Source organism: Podarcis pityusensis, assembly GCF_964106645.2.
Source record: "Podarcis pityusensis genome assembly, chromosome: 6".
In the NCBI taxonomy this organism is placed as follows: Eukaryota; Metazoa; Chordata; class Lepidosauria; order Squamata; family Lacertidae; genus Podarcis; species Podarcis pityusensis.
The window spans coordinates 73,919,468-73,939,018 of NC_138030.1; the positions used below are offsets into that span (position 1 = coordinate 73,919,468).

Consider the following 19,551-nt stretch of genomic DNA (forward strand, 5'->3'; position numbering starts at 1 on the left):
ACCAATTGGCCAGCTGGGGGTGTGACATGGCCGGGCACCAGCATGACATGTGCAGCATCCCTCCATCCTCTGGCTGGATCACTAAGGATCCCGGATGCCTGGCCACAACACTGCCCACCAGTGAAGGTGAGTGGACTTAGCAGCATACAGTGGTACCTTGGGCTAAGTACTTAATTCATTCCGGAGGTCTGCTCTTAACCTGAAACCTGAAGCACCACTTTAGCCAATGAGGCCTCCCTCTGCCGGACACGCCGCGGGAGCACGATTTCTGTTCTCATCCTGAAGCAAAGTTCTTAATCCGAGGTAACATTTTTGGGTTAGCGGAGTCTGTAACCTGAAGCGTATGTAACCCAGGGTACCACTGTACTAAAAACAAAAACAAGGACAACCCAATTATCCCCCTCCTACCCATCACATTTTAAAAGGGCATCGGATGACAATCAGCCAAAGGCCTGGTCAGAAAGGAATGTTTTTGCCTGCGCTTAAAGGTGCATAATGCCTATGTGCCACACTCACTGCTGCCATGTGGCCTCAGAGGCTGGACCGAGTGCGAATTCAGCCCTCAGGCCAAAAGAGTTTTGCCACCACTTGTATGTAATAGACTTTTTAAAAAGAAAAAAGCCAAGGGAAAACCATGTATGTTTTCAAAGGAGAAGTTGCAGGTGGCTATTTGAACTTATGAATATTTATTGAGTGTGCTGCTTTGAACAGCAGGAGCATTGCAATTACAGGTATTAACTTCAAACACCTTGAGCATGTCCGATGTAATTAGATGGCATAATGCTCATTGCCTTAACTTCTCTGGACTCAAATTGGAATTTTAAAGGCAAACAGATACAAAAGAGAGAAGGGGCCTAATATCGGCAACTTTACCTGGTTGATGGAGAGCTAGCTTCTGCAATTAACCCTTGCTCCTGTTTGAAATTTCCAGTGGGGGAAAAATAAGTGAAGCTTTAGTACAAGCTTTAGTACAGAGGGTTTATGGGAGATGCTTCTAAGTATTCAGTGACAAAACTGTAAGTTTGGGATCCTAATTTTCTGGAAATGCATTGTGCAGGAAACAGTAGCCCTTGATTTCAGGAGAATAGGAGGTGAAGATGATCAGTATAATTAATAAGCTTGTTTAACCTCAAAATTGCTTGAGTTCTTTTTAGTATCGCACAAGTGCCGTAATAATAAAAAGGACAAACATCGCCATGTTAATCCTTAGGAAAGCATAGCGAAAAGACAACCACCAAATCAAAAGTATTCAACATGAGGAATTATTCTACTACCGCTTCAGATGCTGCTGCCAGGTATTAATCACTCTCCCAACACAATGAAATTGATTGGCAATGGATGGAGGACTAAAAAGAGGATATACTTCACAAAATGCATACTTTTGTCTGTGGAATTTAAGATGACCACTCACATAGATGTAGCTTTCTAAATGGTTTAAAGAAATCCAAGGACAGGTCAATGAACAGCAGTGAGTTCTGAAAGTAGGATTGATGGCTCCATGTTTTAAACCAGTACACATCTGATTATTCCATACCTGGGGTCACCGGGGGGGTTGCGACTGCGTGCTTCTGACTTTGATTGGCCAATCTGTCTGTCTGCTGTTGGAAACAAGAGTTCAAGGCTCCATGGATGTGCAGTGAACCTGGCAATTTATGTGGTTCCGCCAGAAGAAAATGTGATCAAGAGCACACACTTTTTACTTGCTTCTATTGTTTATCTACAGGGGTCAGCAAACTTTTTCAGCAGGGGGCCAAGTCCACTGTCCCTCAGACCTTGTGGGGGGCTGGACTATATTTTTTTGGGGGGAAATGAACGAATTCCTATGCCTCACAAATAACCCAGAGATGCATCTTAAATAAAAGGACACATCTACTCATGTAAAAACACTCTGATTCCTGGACGTCCATGGGCCAGATTTAGAAGGCGATTGGGCTGTATCTGGCCCCCGAGCCTTAGTTTGCCTGTCCATGGTTTATCACGACAGGAACAAGGGTAGCCTCACATGAAGGTCCTAAATCCACCCCCATCCTCTTCTGGCCCAGGCAGTTCAGAAACATTTGCTTCTGTTTTTAATTGATCGCAGCTTGCTGCATAGTTCAAATCCAACAAACTGTGGTTAAGCCTTGTTGTTGTTTAGTTGTGTCCGAATCTTCATGGCCCCATGAACCAGAGCACGCCAGGCACTCCTGTCTTCCACTGCCTCCCGCAGTTTGGTCAAACTCATGTTGGTAGCTTCGAGAACACTGTCCGGCCATCTCGTCCTCTGTCGTCCCCTTCTCCTTGTGCCCTCCATCTTTCCCAACATCAGGGTCTTTTCCAGGGAGTCTTCTCTTCTCATGAGGTGGCCAAAGTACTGGAGTCTCAGCTTCAAGATCTGTCCTTCCAGTGAGCACTCAGGGCTGATTTCCTTCAGAATGGATAGGTTTGCTCTTCTTGCAGTCCATGGGACTCTCAAGAATCTCCTCCAGCACCATAATTCAAAAGCATCAATTCTTCGGTGATTAGCCTTCTTTATGGTCCAGCTCTCTGAGTTGTTCAAGCCCCTTCGCCACGACATGATCCATGAAGGAGTGGTTAAGCATAACTATGGTTTATTTTAAACTAGCCAGCTTCCAACTATGATTTATGATGCTGCCTTATTTCAACAAATCATAATTTAGGTTACTGTTTGGGGGCTACACTAAAATGTGCTTACTTGATCTCCTAGCAGCCATGCTGCAGGAGAAGCAGAGGTGAGAATTAGGATATCCAAACAGGCACAGAGCCCAAACTTTTAGAAATTCTCTGACAAAAAAAAGTAAGCAAGAATTAATATCCTGAAGTTAAATGAGGGGAAGGACTTTGTGGAAATGCCCTGAAAAATACTCTGGAATTGTTCATGGTTCTGTTCAACCTGCCCTGTCTTACCCAGCTTCTGCTGCAGTTCTTAATATTGGGTGAAGCGAACTAGTTACTACAGAGTTTCTTGCTACACATACACAAGCCATCCACCATTTCTCCTCCCAATTTGATTGACAAATATACATGCAAAATGATTAAGTCAAAGATATTTATTTCAGAAACACACTTGTGCTGCATTGCTTTTTTAAAAAATAAAAAATTATCGACATAAATACATACAAAATACAGTAAAAGTAATAAGTGTAACCAATACAACCCTTTTAAATATGAGATAGTTGAATGCTATATTGTATTCTCAGTTGCTTTCAGGTTTTCCTCCCTATTGCATCGTTGTTTTATTTTTTCTGTCTCTGCATGCGTTTGTATTGCATTGCTTGCTTGTGCTCTCTCCCGGTTTCTCTCTTTCTCTCTCTCAGAAGGCCATAAATGAAATGCAAAAGAAATAAACAAAAGCTCTCCAATGTAGGAAACACTACCTGTTGCTTCTCTGGTTATCAGAACATGCTGAAAGCTACAAGGAAATCTGGCCTTCAAAGAAAGAGCTCTAAGCATGCTCAAAACAGATCTATCATTCTGATAGGTTACCACATCGTGCAGGAATGCATTAAACAACTTCCCTGTACAGGGTTGCCTTCAGATGTCTTCTAAAGTTTGCATAGTTACTTATCTCCTTGACTCAGAGGTCACAGAACTCCATACCCTCCAACACTTCTCCAATGACGTGCACTGCTCTGGTTTGCCAGAAGCGGCTTAGTCATGCTGGCCACATGACCTGGAAGCTGTACGCCAGCTCCCTCGGTCAATAAAGTGAGATGAGCACCGCAACCCCAGAGTCGGTCACAACTGGACCCAATGGTCAGGGGTCCCTTTACTTTTACCTATAAGGGAAAGCAGGACATTCCAAGATCAAATCAGAAACTGGGGCGGCTTGTGTAAATCCGGAACTGTCTCTGGAAAATAGGGACACTTGGAGGGTTTGCTAACCTGATCTGAGGCTGCTGGATTGTCCTAAACAACAGAGAGGGGTTGGAACCTGCCCAGGGAGGGAGGGGAGAAAACTGAAGGTCTAACAGCAAAGAGTTTAAGTGCTGTGTGTGTTCTGGATCTAACCGAAGCCTCAGTGAACTAAAATTCCTGGTGGCTGCTTCTCTCACATTGGACATACTTAGAAGAAGAGAGTATAACTGCCAAACATGTAGCCAACATAGGCCCAGATCTTGTACAGCAGCCATCAGATGCTGTTCTGATAAAGGGAATTTTTTTGAACATAGCAAAGGGCTGGGCTAGTGCCTTTCCTTCACTACTTGACACTCCTGAACACACATCTTCTCTAAATGAAATGAAATGGGTCAAATCAGCATGTAACCTAACAGCTGACAGGAAGCTCCTGTCCAATTCAGGCAGTGGCAGGTCCATCAGCTGCAGTTACAGAGATGCCTCCTTCCCTTGTCGGCTGTTCCCTGTCTGTTCCCTGCCTCTTCCACCAGCTACTCCAGATGCAAAGTGTCTATGAGCAAGTACGTTCCATAGATGGGTAAGAACTCATCTTTGGGCTTCTACGCTACATCCTTATTTATAACTTATATAGTGACATAGTGCTGTACACAGTACAAGAGAGCAGACTCCAGTCCCTAAAGTTTACCATCTGACATGGGAGAAAGAGAGGAAGATAGGGAGAGGAAAGTGGAGGTAGGAATGAATAAAAAATAAGGCACAATTCCACCATCACACCAATTGCACACACTGAAGTTTAAGTTATGTGCTTTATATTATGGATAGCATGCTATGGAAAAGCCAGTTTTGAGAATAAGGCACTCTTTGCATTCTCAGAGACACTTGAAACAGCATGTCTGTCAGTCAATCTTACTCACTGGTCAAGCATTTGGGGGACTGAAGCATACAGCTTTTAAAACAGGAAGATGTTGCTTAGATAGGCTTTTAAATGTCCACTGCTTTAGAAGCTTTGAAACACCACAATTTAAAAATCACAAGTAGAGTTGATGCAGGTATGGTAGCAACCACAACCTTCAGATTTGCTTCTGGAACCCCCCCGTGTCCCATGGTGCTAAGCGTAGAGGAATGCAACACTGCTCACATGTGATATTGGCACTGCAAGAGTTAATTATATAATTTATCTCCTTGCTTTCCACCTCCCCCTTTGTAACTCATCAAATAATCTGTGTCCTTGTAACTTTCCCTGCAACATGTGAGGACTAAATCCCACTCCATCTGGAGGATAAAAAAACCAGACTTCTGCATAATTTCTCTCCCCCCCCCCACTTTTTCTAATATGACATAATGCAATAACAAAGGAACAACTTGCTATTTGCAGGATAATGAATGATCGAAACAGGGTTTGTTCCCTTAACGCTGTATCCATGCTGGCATTTTAAAACAAAGGAATCACGTTCTTTTTCTTTTTGATGCACACACGCAGACCAAAGCACAGTCGTCACAACTTTGCTTTGCATATATGTGCATGCGCAGCCCGCATACATTAATGATCAGTTTTCACTTCTGATCCTGTGCACAGGAGGTGAAAGCAAGAAAAAAAGAAACTCATACTTATCAATGGCATATATGCAAGTGTTTGCCTTGTTTATATGATTGGATAGGTTTCAATATTTGCCATTTTTCTCTAGACTTGTCAGTATAAAGTGCTACGGTGGTACTCTCAGGGGCATAACTATGTCAGAGACTAATGAAGAGAGCCTCTCAGTCAGATGGCTTTCAATGGGGGGCGGTTGACAAATGCAAGGTGTGTAAGGCTATCATGGGCTAGTACTAGTCCATGTTCAAAGATCAAAGAATCATAGAATGGTAGAGTTGGAAGGGACCCTGAGGATCATCTAGTCCAAACCACTGCAATGCAGGAATATGCAGCTGTCCCAAATGGGAATATGCAGCTGTCCCATATGGGGATCAAACCTGCAACCTTGGCATTACCAGCACAATGCTCTAACCAACTGAGCTATCCTATCAGGGATAGAGTAACACTGAATCCCAATTCCTGTGGAACCACAGCAGGAGAGGACAGTTGCTATCATGCCCTGCTTGTGGCCTTCCCAACAGACATCCCATTGTGGGAATCAAGATGTTGTGCTAGATTAGCCTTTGGTCTGATCCAGTAGGCATCTTCTTTATGGTTGAATAGCATTTCCCTTTTCTCAAGGAACCCTTCGAACCATCATTCCCTGAAGGGTCCCGGGGGTCTGGTTCAGAATCATTTGCCTCGTGAGTAACCTAGGATCCCCAAAATTCTTGTTATGTCCATTAAACTGGCCAATATAGATCTATAGTGTGGGGGTGTCCTAAGACTGTACAGTGGTACCTCGGGTTACATACGCTTCAGGTTACAGACGCTGCTAACCCAGAAATAGTGCTTCAGGTTAAGAACTTTGCTTCAGGATGAGAACAGAAATTGTGCTCCGGCAGTGCGGCAGCAGCAGGAGGTCCCATTAGCTAAAGTGGTGCTTCACGTTAAGAAGAGTTTCAGGTTAAGAACAGACCTCCGGAACGAATTAAGTACTTAACCTGAGGTACCACTGTATCACAGTGCCAAGAGGCACTGCATGACCCTCTAGTGAGTGTTTCCGGGCCAAGGGTATAAAATCAATGGCCACAATCCTGCACAAGGCTAGGTGTACTTCACTCCCCATTGATTTCATTGGAAGCTTCTCAGTAAATTTAATGAAGCTGGCTTGGGTGCTCAATTTGCAAGACAGAGAGTGATGCGGCAGGGCATGGCCTGAGTTGGGCATAAGTCCAGACACATTTATTTTCGCTGCCATGACTCAGCCTTGGAATTCGTGAAGTGAGACGTTAATCTATTTTCATGAGGTTGAGGGTTTCCCAAATCCTGCTACTGCTTTTTCCAGACGATGCAGCTTTTATTCTCCAGGAATATATTGCAGAACATGCTAGTGCAGCTTCTTAAACAATACACGGTTGGACAGGCCAGTTTGTTTTAAATACTATTGTTCTGACAACCACAATTTGGCTTAGCTTGTTCTTTGACGAGTGACATGTTTTTCCACTTTATGATCATTACCTTAAACCCACTTAGCCCAACTGCTTCTCACTATGGATCCTGAGGATGTCCACTCTGCTTGGTTACATCATTCCTCCTTCCCAACTCTAAGCAATGCAGAGAGCAAGGCAGCTCCAGACAGGTAGGGATGCTTATGAAGCAGGTGTGCAGCTCTGGGAGTTCCTGACTTAATGCAATTTTGCCTTTGCAGTTTTAAACTGAAATCTTGGGCTCAGTACTGTGCCCACAGCTCAGAAACTGCTTGCATTAATGAAACTCCCCATCGCAAAACGCACCTAGAACAATAGGAGTTTTGAACGCTGCTCAGCGGTTTCATGTAGATGTTAAATAGCATAGGGGATAAAACTGAACTCTGAAGAACTCCACTCCTATGGTACCACCTCTCCTGGTATGCCCCGCAGAGGACCTTAAGGTCCACAAATGACAACACTTTGGAGGTCCCAAGTCACAAGGGGGTTAGATTGGTCTCAACTAGGGCCAAGGCCTTTTCAGTACTGTCCCCAACTTGGTGGAATGCTCTGTCACAAGAGACTAGGGTCCTGCGGGACTTGACATCTTTCTGCAGGGCCTGCAAGACAGAGCTGTTTCGCCTGGCCTTTGGTTTGGACTCCGTCTGACCCTTATGTTTCCCTCCCCTTGTGGTTTTGATCTATGAGCTACTTTTAAAATGAGGCTGCATTTTAAATTGCATTCTAACCTGTATTTTAAATTGTCCCCCCCTATTGTGTTCTTACTGTAATTTTACTGGTGTTAGCCGCCCTGAGCCTGGCTCTGGCTGGGGAGGGTGGGGGTATAAATAAAATTTATTATTATTATTATTATTATTATTATTATTATTATTATTAGCTCCATGGGGCTGAAAAGCACTCCTCAAGCATCACCCTCTGGGAGAGACCATCCAAGGAGGACCGGAGCATCCACAAAGCAGTGCCACCTACCCCCAACTCAGACAGCCTCTCCAGAAGGATATCAAAAATATAAAAAAATGGTATCAAACGTCACTAAGAGGTTGAGGAGAATTAACAAGGTTATGTTTCCCATGTCTTTCTCTTATATAGGGTCACATCTATCCAGTCTAGGGAACCACCCACTAACAATGCCTCAATCTTATCTGGATTGAGCTTCAGTTTATTGGCTCCCATTGAGTCTGTAACCGAGGCAAGACAACAGTCTAACACATCCACTGCGACACCTACAGATGTAAAGTGAACTGTGGGAGGGAACTGATTTTCTGTATCCATTTCAATGTGAGGTTGCCTGCTCTTATAACAATAATAAATATTTTTATTTATTTATACCCTGCCCTTCCCAGTTCAAAAACCGGGCTCAGGGCAGCTAACATCAAATTTAAAACACTTAATTATAAAAGCAGCATAAAATACAGTATAAAAACATGAATAACAATAAAATTCAAAAATCAATTTAGTGGAAATAAGCATTAGATAATCCCCAGGGCTAGCTGGCTGAATTGGTCCTACTTGGGCCAGCGAAGAGGCCAGGGGAGAATTAGCTGTGGGGTCTCTGAGAGGGTGATCTTCATAAAAGGGTAGGGGTAAAGAAGAGAAGGGAAATAAAAGATCAGGCTGAATTCAAATTAAAGGCCAGGCAGAATAGCTCTGTCTTCCAGGCCCGATGGAAGGAGGTTAAATCCTGAAGGGCCCTAGTCTCATGGGACAGAGCAATCCACCCTCCCTCTGAAGTGGTGATTATGTAGCTTGGGAGTACTCCTGGATCCTTTGTGGTTGCTTGAGGCTCAGGTGGCCTCGGTGGTGCAGTTGCCTTCCATCAGTTTTGGCTGGTGGCCCAGCTGTGCCCTAATTTGGGAAAGGAATAGCCTAACTTCTGTTAACCTCTGGATATGCAAAGTTAATGTCTAATTATAACAGGCCCAGTGCTCTGAAACAGGCAGCTTTCACTTGCCTAGAAAGCACGGGTCTGAGTGGTTTTCCGCTTTCCCCATTGCTTTGACTGGGAAAATCTGCTCTTTAGTGTTGAATTGGCGCAAACATCAATCCACGGAAAACCTGATAGAAGTTTGCTCCAATTCAGCTGTAAATATTGGGTTATCCCAGTGGAAAGAGGCAGGACAAGAAGAAGTCTAGATGAGCCTAGGCTGCAATCAAAAGCAAGTTCAGCACCATGGACAAGGACTATAGTGCTGCTTCAGCACCATAGGCAGAAGTGCAGCTGTGGAGACAGAAAGAGCAAATGATCTCAACATAGGGATGGATCAAGTGGGAAAGAGCCTGATAGTAAAAATCCAAAATTTAGAAATAATTACTACGATTTGACAAACAAAACACAGTACAAACTACAATAATGGGGGAAGAGTGTGACCAGGTGACCTCAGTTGCTAAACCCTGATGGACAAATTTAAGGTCCCTGCTAGCCCTTTTTAGGATTATCTGTCCTTAGATTAGACTTGGACATGTCAAACAAAGGCCGGCTCTCTGTAATATAGGTCACCAGTTTGTCTGTATGCAGGGCAAAGCCCTCCCAAGGCAACTTTGCAAACAAGACATAAAAGCTGAAGCATCTCATTACAGTAAAACTAAACAATTAAAACAGCAGCATTTAAAAAAAAGGATTAGACCAATTCATGGAGGAGAGGGCTATCAAATGTTGTGCTTAGTATGAAATAAAAGCCAGTGGCCTGATCCAGAAGGCTATTCTTATGCTCTTATTTCATACTAAGCACAACATTTGTCTATTTATTACTTAATATCCCTCTCTTAAACCTGAAGGCTCCCAGGGTGGTTGGTATATGGCAATTCATAAAAATACATCATTGCAAACCTTGTAACACAAACAATATAAATAGAACAAAAATCAATATAATAAAATGACTAACATCAGAGAGAATCCAGCAGCAACTTATGTCTCACACGAGCCATTTATACTTGTCAGGGTCATGGATGAAGGATCTGCAAATGAAATCTTCTCATTGCCCTGAGAAGAGAGATCCACCAGATTTACCAGGAGGATCTGAAAAGAACTCTTAGCAACTTGAAATCCTGTTCCCTAGAAGTCAATGGCTGCAGAAAATTGCACTGAGCCTTTGACTGACCAGATGCAGCATTTCATATCTTTGATCTTGACCACCTAGCCCAGATTACAAAGCTCTGGAAGTAGATCCAGGACAATTTTCTCTATCTACTTCAGCTGCTCGACTTCCAGCTATGATCCTGCACCTACGCTAAAGTCCTTATACATGGTCCTGAACTTGCTTTTGTTTCTAGCCCATATCCTCAGATATATGGTCCTGAACTTGCTTTTGTTTCTAGCCCATATCCTCAGATATATGGGCCATCATCTCTTCTCAGTGGTGGACATCACAATGCACCAGGACAACTCTCATATAAAATCAACGTAAGCAATTAAGAAAAAAACATTTCTTTAAAACCAGCAACAATGTAAATGGTTTGAAATGGTAAGCGCAACACTGCGGCTCAAGGCTGCTTCAAGTAAATGAGTTTTCAAATCTTGTTTGAAAGTGAATTGGGGCCAAACGTATATGTTCCACATATTTGAAGCCCTGTCTCTAGTGACTGCCAATATGCAAGCTGCCTCTGGGAACAAGGACACACTAGAGCTATGAAACTGCCGGCAGAAGGCCAGAGGCATTTCTCCCAAGCAACCTGGCAAGTGGTTGTGTGCGTGTATACCCCCCCCCCCAAGGTTCATGGGGATACCATGAAAAAAGCCACTGACTCATGGGTATACTAAAGCAATAGAAGGTATATTCGTATATCTAGGCACCAGTTTCCCCAGTACTGGCAAACTGATTCCAGCACCACGTTTTCAGCAAGTCACATGTTCTTGGGCTTTAAAATAAAATAAAATGAGGTAGTCCTTGGGTTGGTTGCATTTTTGACAGACTTATAAAAGTGAGCTCCCAACAGGCTTCCAAATGTAGCAGCTTCAGAATATTATAACATGAGTGAAAGCTGGTGGGCTGAATCCATCCATAGTTAAATTCATGTCACGAACATGTCTGCCTTTGTATTAATTCTGAAACCATCTCAACTGTAAGAGCCGCACAGAGGCAAAGGGTTGCGTCTTCCAGACAATTTATGCTATCCTTTGTCCATGATTATAAACCGAACACTTCTCCCCCCTTATCTTTGCCTTCCCTTTGAATTTACTCTGAGCCTTGTTGTCAAGACCATGTGGGTGGTGACACTGGATAATTGCATTGGCAAGTCTCCTAACGTTCTGTTTCCCTTTTCCCAGGACAACCGCAGTGTTTAAGCCTTAAATGGGGTCAGGATTCAACTTAAGTGCTGTATAGCTTGTAGGATCTACAAATACAGTGGAACCTTGGGTTACAGATGCTTCAGGTTACAGACGCTTCAGGTTACAGACTCGGCTAACCCAGAAATAGCACTTCAGGTTAAGAACTTTGCTTCAGGATGAGAACAGAAATCACACAGCAGCAGTGGGAGGCCCCATTGGCTAAAGTGGTACCTCAGGTTAAGAACAGTTTCAGGTTAAGAACGGACCTCCAGAATGAATTAACTTCTTAACCTGAGGTACCACTGTAACATTGTTGTTGTTGTTTAGTCGTGTCCGACTCTTCGTAACCCCCTGGACCAGAGCACACCAGGCACTTCTGTCTTCCACTGCCTCCTGCAGTTTGGTTAAACTCATGCTGGTAGCTTCGCGAACACTGGCCAACCATCTCATCCTATGTTGTCCCCTTCTCCTTGTGCCCTCCATCTTTCCCAACATCAGGGTCTTTTCCAGGGAGTCTTCTCTTCTCATGAGGTGGCCAAAGTATTGGAGCCTCAGCTTCACAATCTGTCCTTCCAGTGAGCACTCAGGGCTGATTTCCTTCAGAATGGAGAGGTTTGTGTGGACAAAGACAACTGTAACATTAGCAGAGGGTAAGTATCTTAAAGTATCAGCCCAGGTAGATCTTTGGGTTTCCCCAGCTCTGCTCTGAATATGAACCTCAAAAGAAGTTCAGATCCTATTTGGATCTTTCACCAAGCAACTCACATCTCTGCCAGAGCACCTAATTTTCTGACCCTGGGGTCAGAAGGCCCGGCTTTTCTGTTGGAGGTTAAGGATTCTCTGCATCTGATTTTGGGACACAAGCCTAACTCCATTTAAGGTTTAAATACTGAGGTTGTCAAGAGGAAGAAAGTTCCAATGTATAGGTGCTGTCACACTAAAAGATGGATTTCTTACAAACGTGGTATTATTTGGCATCCAGAACAGCACCAGTTCTACACTGTGTTTGCGTGAAAGAGTGTAGACCTGTTGCTTTGCACAGCTCAGGTATGGTGTACACAGGGTAACAGATAATACGATCGTTGAATGTCCATGTGAACACCTCTAGTGCTTGCCTGGCTGTGACGCTGGCTGTTAACAACCTCTGGCAGGCTGGACGATTGGCTTGCTTTTGCTTTCTAGGAATAATCAATGACCTTTAAGAAAAGAAGTCTAATTTCCCTGCTTACCATACAGAACTTCGGCCTTGCTCTCCTCGAGCTGGTAGCCACCTCAGGGGCTCATATCACTGTATGTATGCCTTCTTTGTACACAAAGATTCCCAGCAGATAAGCAGAAAATGTCACTCTCCTTTTCCCACACTTGAAACGATTTGCTAAATTAATCTTACCTCCATCTAACAGTTCTTTGTTTGCCCTGACAAATCCACAAAGCCTTGCCTGATGTTTAAATGTGTTATGTTTGATGTAATATTCATGTATGAGTTTTGAAAGTTGCCTTTTTCTTTTCTTTTTTTAAAAAAGGGCTCCACATATAACTCAGGTTTGCTAAATCCTTTCTGTCTGCAGGTCCTCAGGAAACCCCATCCGCCAGGATGTTCAGAAACAGAATGTGAAGATGGGTGGTAGCAACAGACTTAGGCTCAAGAGTGTGCGTGATCCAAAAAGAGGACACCAATTTTCATAAGATTCTCATGCGGTACTACTTACTATAACTGAAACAGAAATGCGACACATCTAACCGTAGTGGAGAAGACACCAGAGGTGATTTGTCTGCCTGCTTAGTTTGCAGATCAAGTGATGAAAACTTGTTGATGGGCATCTTCAAAGCTTTTGCTCTCTCTTTCTATGGTCATTTAAAAACCAGTCTTAGGCCATATTTACGGAGGCCCAAGAATTCTTTGGGTGGAAGCCATGATTGTTTAAAGTGGTATCATAGTGCTTAGTACAGGGTCAGATTTAAGGTGCTGCTTTTGACCTTTAAAACCCTTCATGGCTTAGGACCCTCGTACCTATGGGACCGCCTTTCCCGGTATGCCCCACGGAGAGCCTCAAGGTCCGTAAATAGCAACACCCTAGTGGTCCCAGGCCCTAAGGAAGTTAGATTAGCTTCAACCAGAGCCAGGGCCTTTTCAACTCTGGCTCCGACCTGGTGGAACGCTCTGCCTCATGAGACCAGGGCCCTGCAGGATCTGATTTCTTTCCGCAGGGCCTGTAAGACAGAGTTGTTCCGCCTGGCCTTTGGCTTGGAGCCAATTTGATTCCCTCCCTCCCTCTCTTTTTTCTTTTCCTTCTGCTCCTGCGATGAGGCATTTTAATGAGGCATTTTAATATTTTAATGTTTCAATATTTTAATGTTGTATTTTAATTTGTTTTAAGTTGTAATCATTCAACTTGTTTTTATTATTGCTTGTTAGCCGCCCTGAGCCCGGCCTTGGCTGGGGAGGGCGGGGTATAAATAAAAAATTATTATTATTATTATTATTATTATTATTATTAAGGTATGCAACCCTGAATGTGACTGCAACCCTGGACTGGACGACCCTCAAATAGAGGACACTATCAAACAGAGGACTGTCCTTTGTAAAGTAGGCTACACAGTCACCCTGGGGCATGCCCTCTGCTGACCTCACATTTGGTGCTATTGTGAGGGAGGCCTATGCACTCAAAGATCATCCACATGAGTGAGAACCCTGATAGACTGTACACTTCATGAACTGTAAATCACCTCACTGCAGTTCTGAGGGCGATATGTGTCTGGAGCCATCCATACCATGGAAATCCAAACATGAGAATCCTCATTGAACACACCACATTCCAAAATGAGTAACATGCCCCTTCTCAAACGCCCCACCTGAGAAAGTGTTCTCTCCTCTGCATGCAAGTATATTTCTATTACATGCTCTTCACTGTTGCCCTCATGCTCTGTGGCTACCTAAAACCACGCAAGTTTACATTTTCTTCTTTCCCTCCCACTCTCCACACCCGCGGGCTGCCTTGCCCTCTCCTGCTGGCTTTGGAGAAATAACAGCCAGCAGTGTGTTTTATTTCTTTCATTGTTCAGTGCAGTGAAGTCTTAATGGTTGGTTTCCCTGTACTGTATACAATTCTGAGAGCTATTCCCTGGGCGACAAAATGAAGTGATGACTTTTAAAAGCCATTTTTAGACTGATTCTGTGTGGGTTCTTCTGGAGCGATGGCGGCCTCCACATACTCTCTGATTTAAGAGGGAGAGAGCCAGCCCACATATCCTCCTCCCTCCCCTGGACAGAGAAACAAAATGCATTAACGTGACATCATCATGCTTCCCATTCCCCTGCTGCCACGTGTGGGGGGCTTGAAGTGCAATGACATCATTTGCTACCAGTCGGCTGCTGAGCCAAGTTCAAAGGTGCTTGGGTTGACATTTAAAGCCCTCCATGGCTTAGGGCCCACATACTCATTGGATCGGTTACTCCCCTATACACCAGCCCAGACTTTAAGACATTGCGGAGACACCCCCTTAACAATGTGACATGTGCCAATGAATGGTATGTAGAAACCTGTGAGATGATGCTCTCAGTCGCGCCACCTTGATTATGGAATGCCCTCCATTCACAGTCTGGACAACCTATGGCTGCTGACAGCCTGTGGGCACCTTCAAAAGCAGCGGTGGTGGACCTCTGACCTTCCAGATGTTGCTGAACTACAACTCCCATCAGCCCCAACAGGCAGGACCAACAGCCAATGATGATGGAAGTTTTAGTTTAAGCAACACCTGGAGGGTCAAAGGTCCACTACATCTGCTTTAAAGAGATATTTATTCACACAAGCATTTGGCTAAATTGGTCAGTAGAGTTGATTCTGATTTGTTGTAATGGTTTTTGATGTGTTTAAAGGTTTTTTTTTAATTGTTGAGCATGCAATATGAATTTTCCCTGTTGTAACCTGCTTTGGGATTGATTTTGAAAAGGCCAGGCTCGAAGCGGCTCCAATGAAATAAATAATGTTCCATTCCCCACATGTTCATTAGATTCTTCTAATCAATGTTGCTCAGCTCTCTGCAGCCTGTTTCGGAGGGTGTTGTGTTCTGAAATCAGCAAACAGCTATACTTACCTAAGCAAAACTAATATGAAACCTCTGAGTACTTTCCTTCGGCAAAACCGCCAACCAGTCTTGGACTCCCTTGACTTTGTCATTTTGGATTGAACCAAGACCATGGATGATGAAAGAAGGCCCAAGTGGAAGCAGTGATGTAGTAATTCAAAAAATAAGCATCTCATCAATTGAGTGCCTATCAACAATGGAGCATTTTCAAAGAAATATAGGAAGCATACTCATACCAAGTTGGACTACTGGTCCATCTAGATTGGTCCATCTAGCTCAGCATTGTCTACACTGACTGGTAGATGCTCTCGAGGGTTTCAGATTGGTGACATATCCAGCTCTACTTGAAGATACTGGGAATTAAACCTGGGAACTTTTGCATGCAAAGCAGATGCTTTACCACTGAGCTTCAGCCCTTACTCTACCCTACGGTGTCAGGAGGACCATACCTTTCAAAGTATGGTGACCGTGATGTCATAGCTGCTCTCTCCCAATATAGGCCAAACTTTGCAAGAGTCAGAAAGGGCCTACGAAGAACATTCCATCCATTATTTTATCTCCTCCCACTCTGTTACGTGCCCAGGAGAGAGTAAGGACCCCAAGCTTCTGCTTTCTTCATTTAATATCATCTGAGCACTCTGGCACAGATGCTAATGTCCATTTTTATTTCTTGTTTATGGAGAATAAGGAGGTGGAGGACATTTAGGGAAAGACTTAAAACTTTTCTTACATGGGATAACTCACACATTCCCTCCTTCCCCTTTCAGAACTTGAGGAATCTTTGAAGACTCTTCCCTGAATATACTTATGCTTCAGTATATAGGGCATTTCCCGGAACAAGATAATAAATGCTTTTCTGAGTGATCAATAAAACAATGCACCCAAGGAACATTTTAAAAACACCCATTTACCTGCATCAGTTTTCAGTGTCTCTGTATCCTTACACCTTTAGTGTAATAATTTCTACAGTCCTTGTATTCCAGATATCTAAAACTTAACCCTCTATATGACTAAGGTGGAACATCTGTGGATCTTCAGATTTGTTAGACTACAAGTCCCATCATTCCTGACCATTGGCCATATTGGCTGGAGCCGATGGGATTTGGAGTCCAACAATATATTTGGCGGGCCAACCTTGCTATATGCCATCTGATTATTGCAAATGAGACACAACAGCTAGGCTTTGTGAAGCAGCTATTGGCTATCCTGGACCAGAGACTTCCTATTATGTCAACACAGAGCTCATCACTGGGAGTCTAGATAGGATGGAATGAGCTTCTTTTCTCCAGGTGATGGTGGGAGGTGGCTGACTTCTACAACTTTTTCTGAGTCGTCTTGTCAATCATCTCTGAAGCAAACACAGACTGACTCAGTCCAACACTTCTTTCCTCGGCATAGCCTCAGGTCTTCCAAGGATATGCTTGCTCATTTCCTGAGCTATCAACGAAACGTACAATATGAAATCCCTTTTTGTGCCCCAGTTGCAAAAGAAGCAGTTCACAAGTGCCTATACATCACGCTGTCAGAAAAGAACAAAAATGAGTGCTTGTGGAACACTAACAAGGTACAATACAGAACAGCCATAACAGCTCTGAAGCCATCAGTGGGGGAAGGGTGGCAGGCAAATGCATTCACACAACCGCTTTGCTTCTGCGAACACACACATCACACCTCGGACCACGTATGGAAACAGGAAGCATCCAAGCACCTCCCATGTACCTGAACATTCACCATGTAAGTGCATGCCAACAATAATGCAACACCAATTGTTTAGCAATCTAAAAACGTTTGTGCCCAACCTTAATTTTAATTTTCTCAAATAATGCATGCCCGCTACATGTACATGTAGAACAACCCTCTGCCTCCCCCCAACCTTGCTCTCCTATTGGAATGATCCTGAGCACGTGAAGTGAGCTCCTCTTCATTTGCAACCCTCCTTCAATCCTTAAAGAAATGATTTCTCCCAAACAGCGGAAGAAGTCTCTGTGTGTATGTGTTTCGCCCCCTCCCCCAATTTCAAGCCAGGTTTACACTCCTACAGACCGATGCTTCCTGATGCATCATCCTGATCTTTTTTTTGCTTTTCAGGAAACAGTTCTTTAAGGTGATCCAAAGGGAAAGGAAATACATTGCCTCTCTTCCCTCCCACCAGTCCTTGATTAAAGATGAGATCAGGAGGAGACCCAGTTTCTGGGCAGGAATGCCAAGCAGGCTCTCCCCACCCATGTAAAGCATACATAATAATGTTGACAGGCAACCCACCTCAACCTTACACACACACACACACACACGCCACTAATGCACAACTGCTCTTTGCTTTTGGGAAGCTGACCCTGGCGCGTGCCAGGTGGGGCAGGCGACAGATCCTGCCCCCTTACATCATCTCTCCCCATCATCACCATCACCCCCACCGAAAAAAGAGAGGATGGCGCCCCCCCATCGTCTGCCCCACTCACCTCGACGAAATAAAAACAAGGCAACAGCGTGACGCTCTCCTTGACCACTTTGCTTTTCTGCCTCTCTTTCGAAGACATGCTGGACGGCGCGGGCAGGAGACGCGCAGCCGGAGCGGGCGGCAGCGAGTGCGCGACCGCGGCGGCGGCGGCGGCGCTGCCGGGCAGCCGTCCCCCTCTCCTGCCCCACTGCCTGGCGGCGGCGCTGATGTCACATCCCCCCGGGGCCACCTCCCGGTGCGGGAGCAGCGCGCAGCCCACAACCTCCTCCTCTCGGGGCGGCAGCAGCAGCAAGAAGCCCGCTTGGCCGTCGGCGCCACCGCCACAGCCACCACCGGCGCTGGCCGGCCGGCCTGCCGCTAGTCCTCCGGCTCCCCTGTCGGCCAGCAGGCGCCGGGCGGCCTCCTTCTCCAAAGCGGCGGCGGCGATCAGCGCCTCCTCGTGCCCGGCGCACTCCCCTCCGGCGAAGGGCCCGCCTTGCCTACATCGAGCGCTGCCGCCAGCCGTCGCTCTCGCCAGCCGGCTTCTTCGTGCAATATTCATAGGTCTGACGTCAAGGAAGCTGCTCCATGCGAAAAGGGGAAGGGGGCCCGCTTGCCTACATGGTGGTGGAGCGGGAAGAGGAGGAGGAAGGAGGGGCGCGGGCACAGGGAGGCGGCCGCCTTAACCTCTTCGCCGCCGAGCCCCGACGCAGCATCATCATCCTCCTCCTCGGCGACGGCAGGGTGGGGTGGCGTCGGGGGCTGAAGGCAGCTGCGCGAGAATGTAGGTCGCCCGGGGTGGGGGGACGCGCGAGCGAGCGAAGGAAGGCCCCCTTCACACGTTCGCGGTGTGGGCGGGCAGGCGGGCGCCTCCTATAGGACGCCTCGGACGGAACACGTGGCCGCTCCGGCGCGCGCGCACAGGCGCCCACACGCGTCCGGGAGACGCGGAACGCGCCATCCGGGAGGATGCGGGGAAGGGCCCCGGCTAGATCGGGGTCCAGGAGTACACGAGGATGTCCAGTTGGAGAGGCCAGACGGGAGCTCACCTGGCTCAGGTGCTGCTCCAAACCTGGCCTAAGGGAATTTGGATTGCCGGATGGGCGGGGCGTTAATACATGGGCGTAACCAGGATTTTTGTTAAAAGGGGGCAGGCTTTTGTTGGGGCAGAACTTCAGATTTGTATTGATCTTTATTGATTGGGGGGGGCAGCTGTCCCTTCCCCCCTTGACTACACCCATGTAATAATACTAACAACAACAACAATAAATATAGCTGTTTCTGCACAGATTTAGAAATGGGGCCAGGAATAATGGAGTAGCCCTTAAGCATCTTTTTGTTGTATCAGAGCAATGATGCCTTTATTTCTGTATTTTTTTATATATTTGCTGTATAATGTGAGAGTTTTGCTTTTTGTGCATTGAGGCCCCTCCTAACAGCTTAGTCGGAAGAGCCTGAGACTCTTAGTATCAGGGTTGTGGGTGTGAGCCCCACATTGGGCAAAAGGCATTGCGGGGGTTTGGGCTAGATGATGCTTGTGGTCCCTTCCGACTCTACAATTCTATCATAATATGAGGCTGAAACTGTAACCTGCCAGGCTTGTGCTCCAGCACTGCTAGTTCTCACAGTGACAGACCAGATGGCTGTGGGAAGCTTGCAAGCAGGAGCCAAGGGCGGTAGCAGCACTTTCCCTATTTGTGATTCCCCAACAACTGTTATTCAGAAAAAATATTGCCTCCTGTAGTAGAGGGAGAACATAACCATTGAGGCTGCTAGCCACTGCTAGCCTTATCCTTCCTGAATTTGTATAATCCTCTTAAAGAGTAAGTTCCATGCTCAGGGG

At 45.4% G+C, this 19,551-nt stretch overlaps 1 protein-coding gene across 1 annotated transcript in view; it reads right to left on the reverse strand.

Moving 5' to 3' along the window:
* PLPPR4 (phospholipid phosphatase related 4) overlaps positions 1-18,508 on the reverse strand; it is a 34,278-nt gene extending 15,770 nt beyond the window's left edge. Inside the window, exon 1 of the mRNA XM_081008598.1 lies at positions 17,731-18,508. Coding sequence (XP_080864724.1) covers positions 17,731-18,270 — 540 coding nt within the window. The 5' untranslated portion in view covers positions 18,271-18,508. The remainder of the gene's footprint in view (positions 1-17,730) is intronic.
* Positions 18,509-19,551: the final 1,043 nt, after the last annotated feature.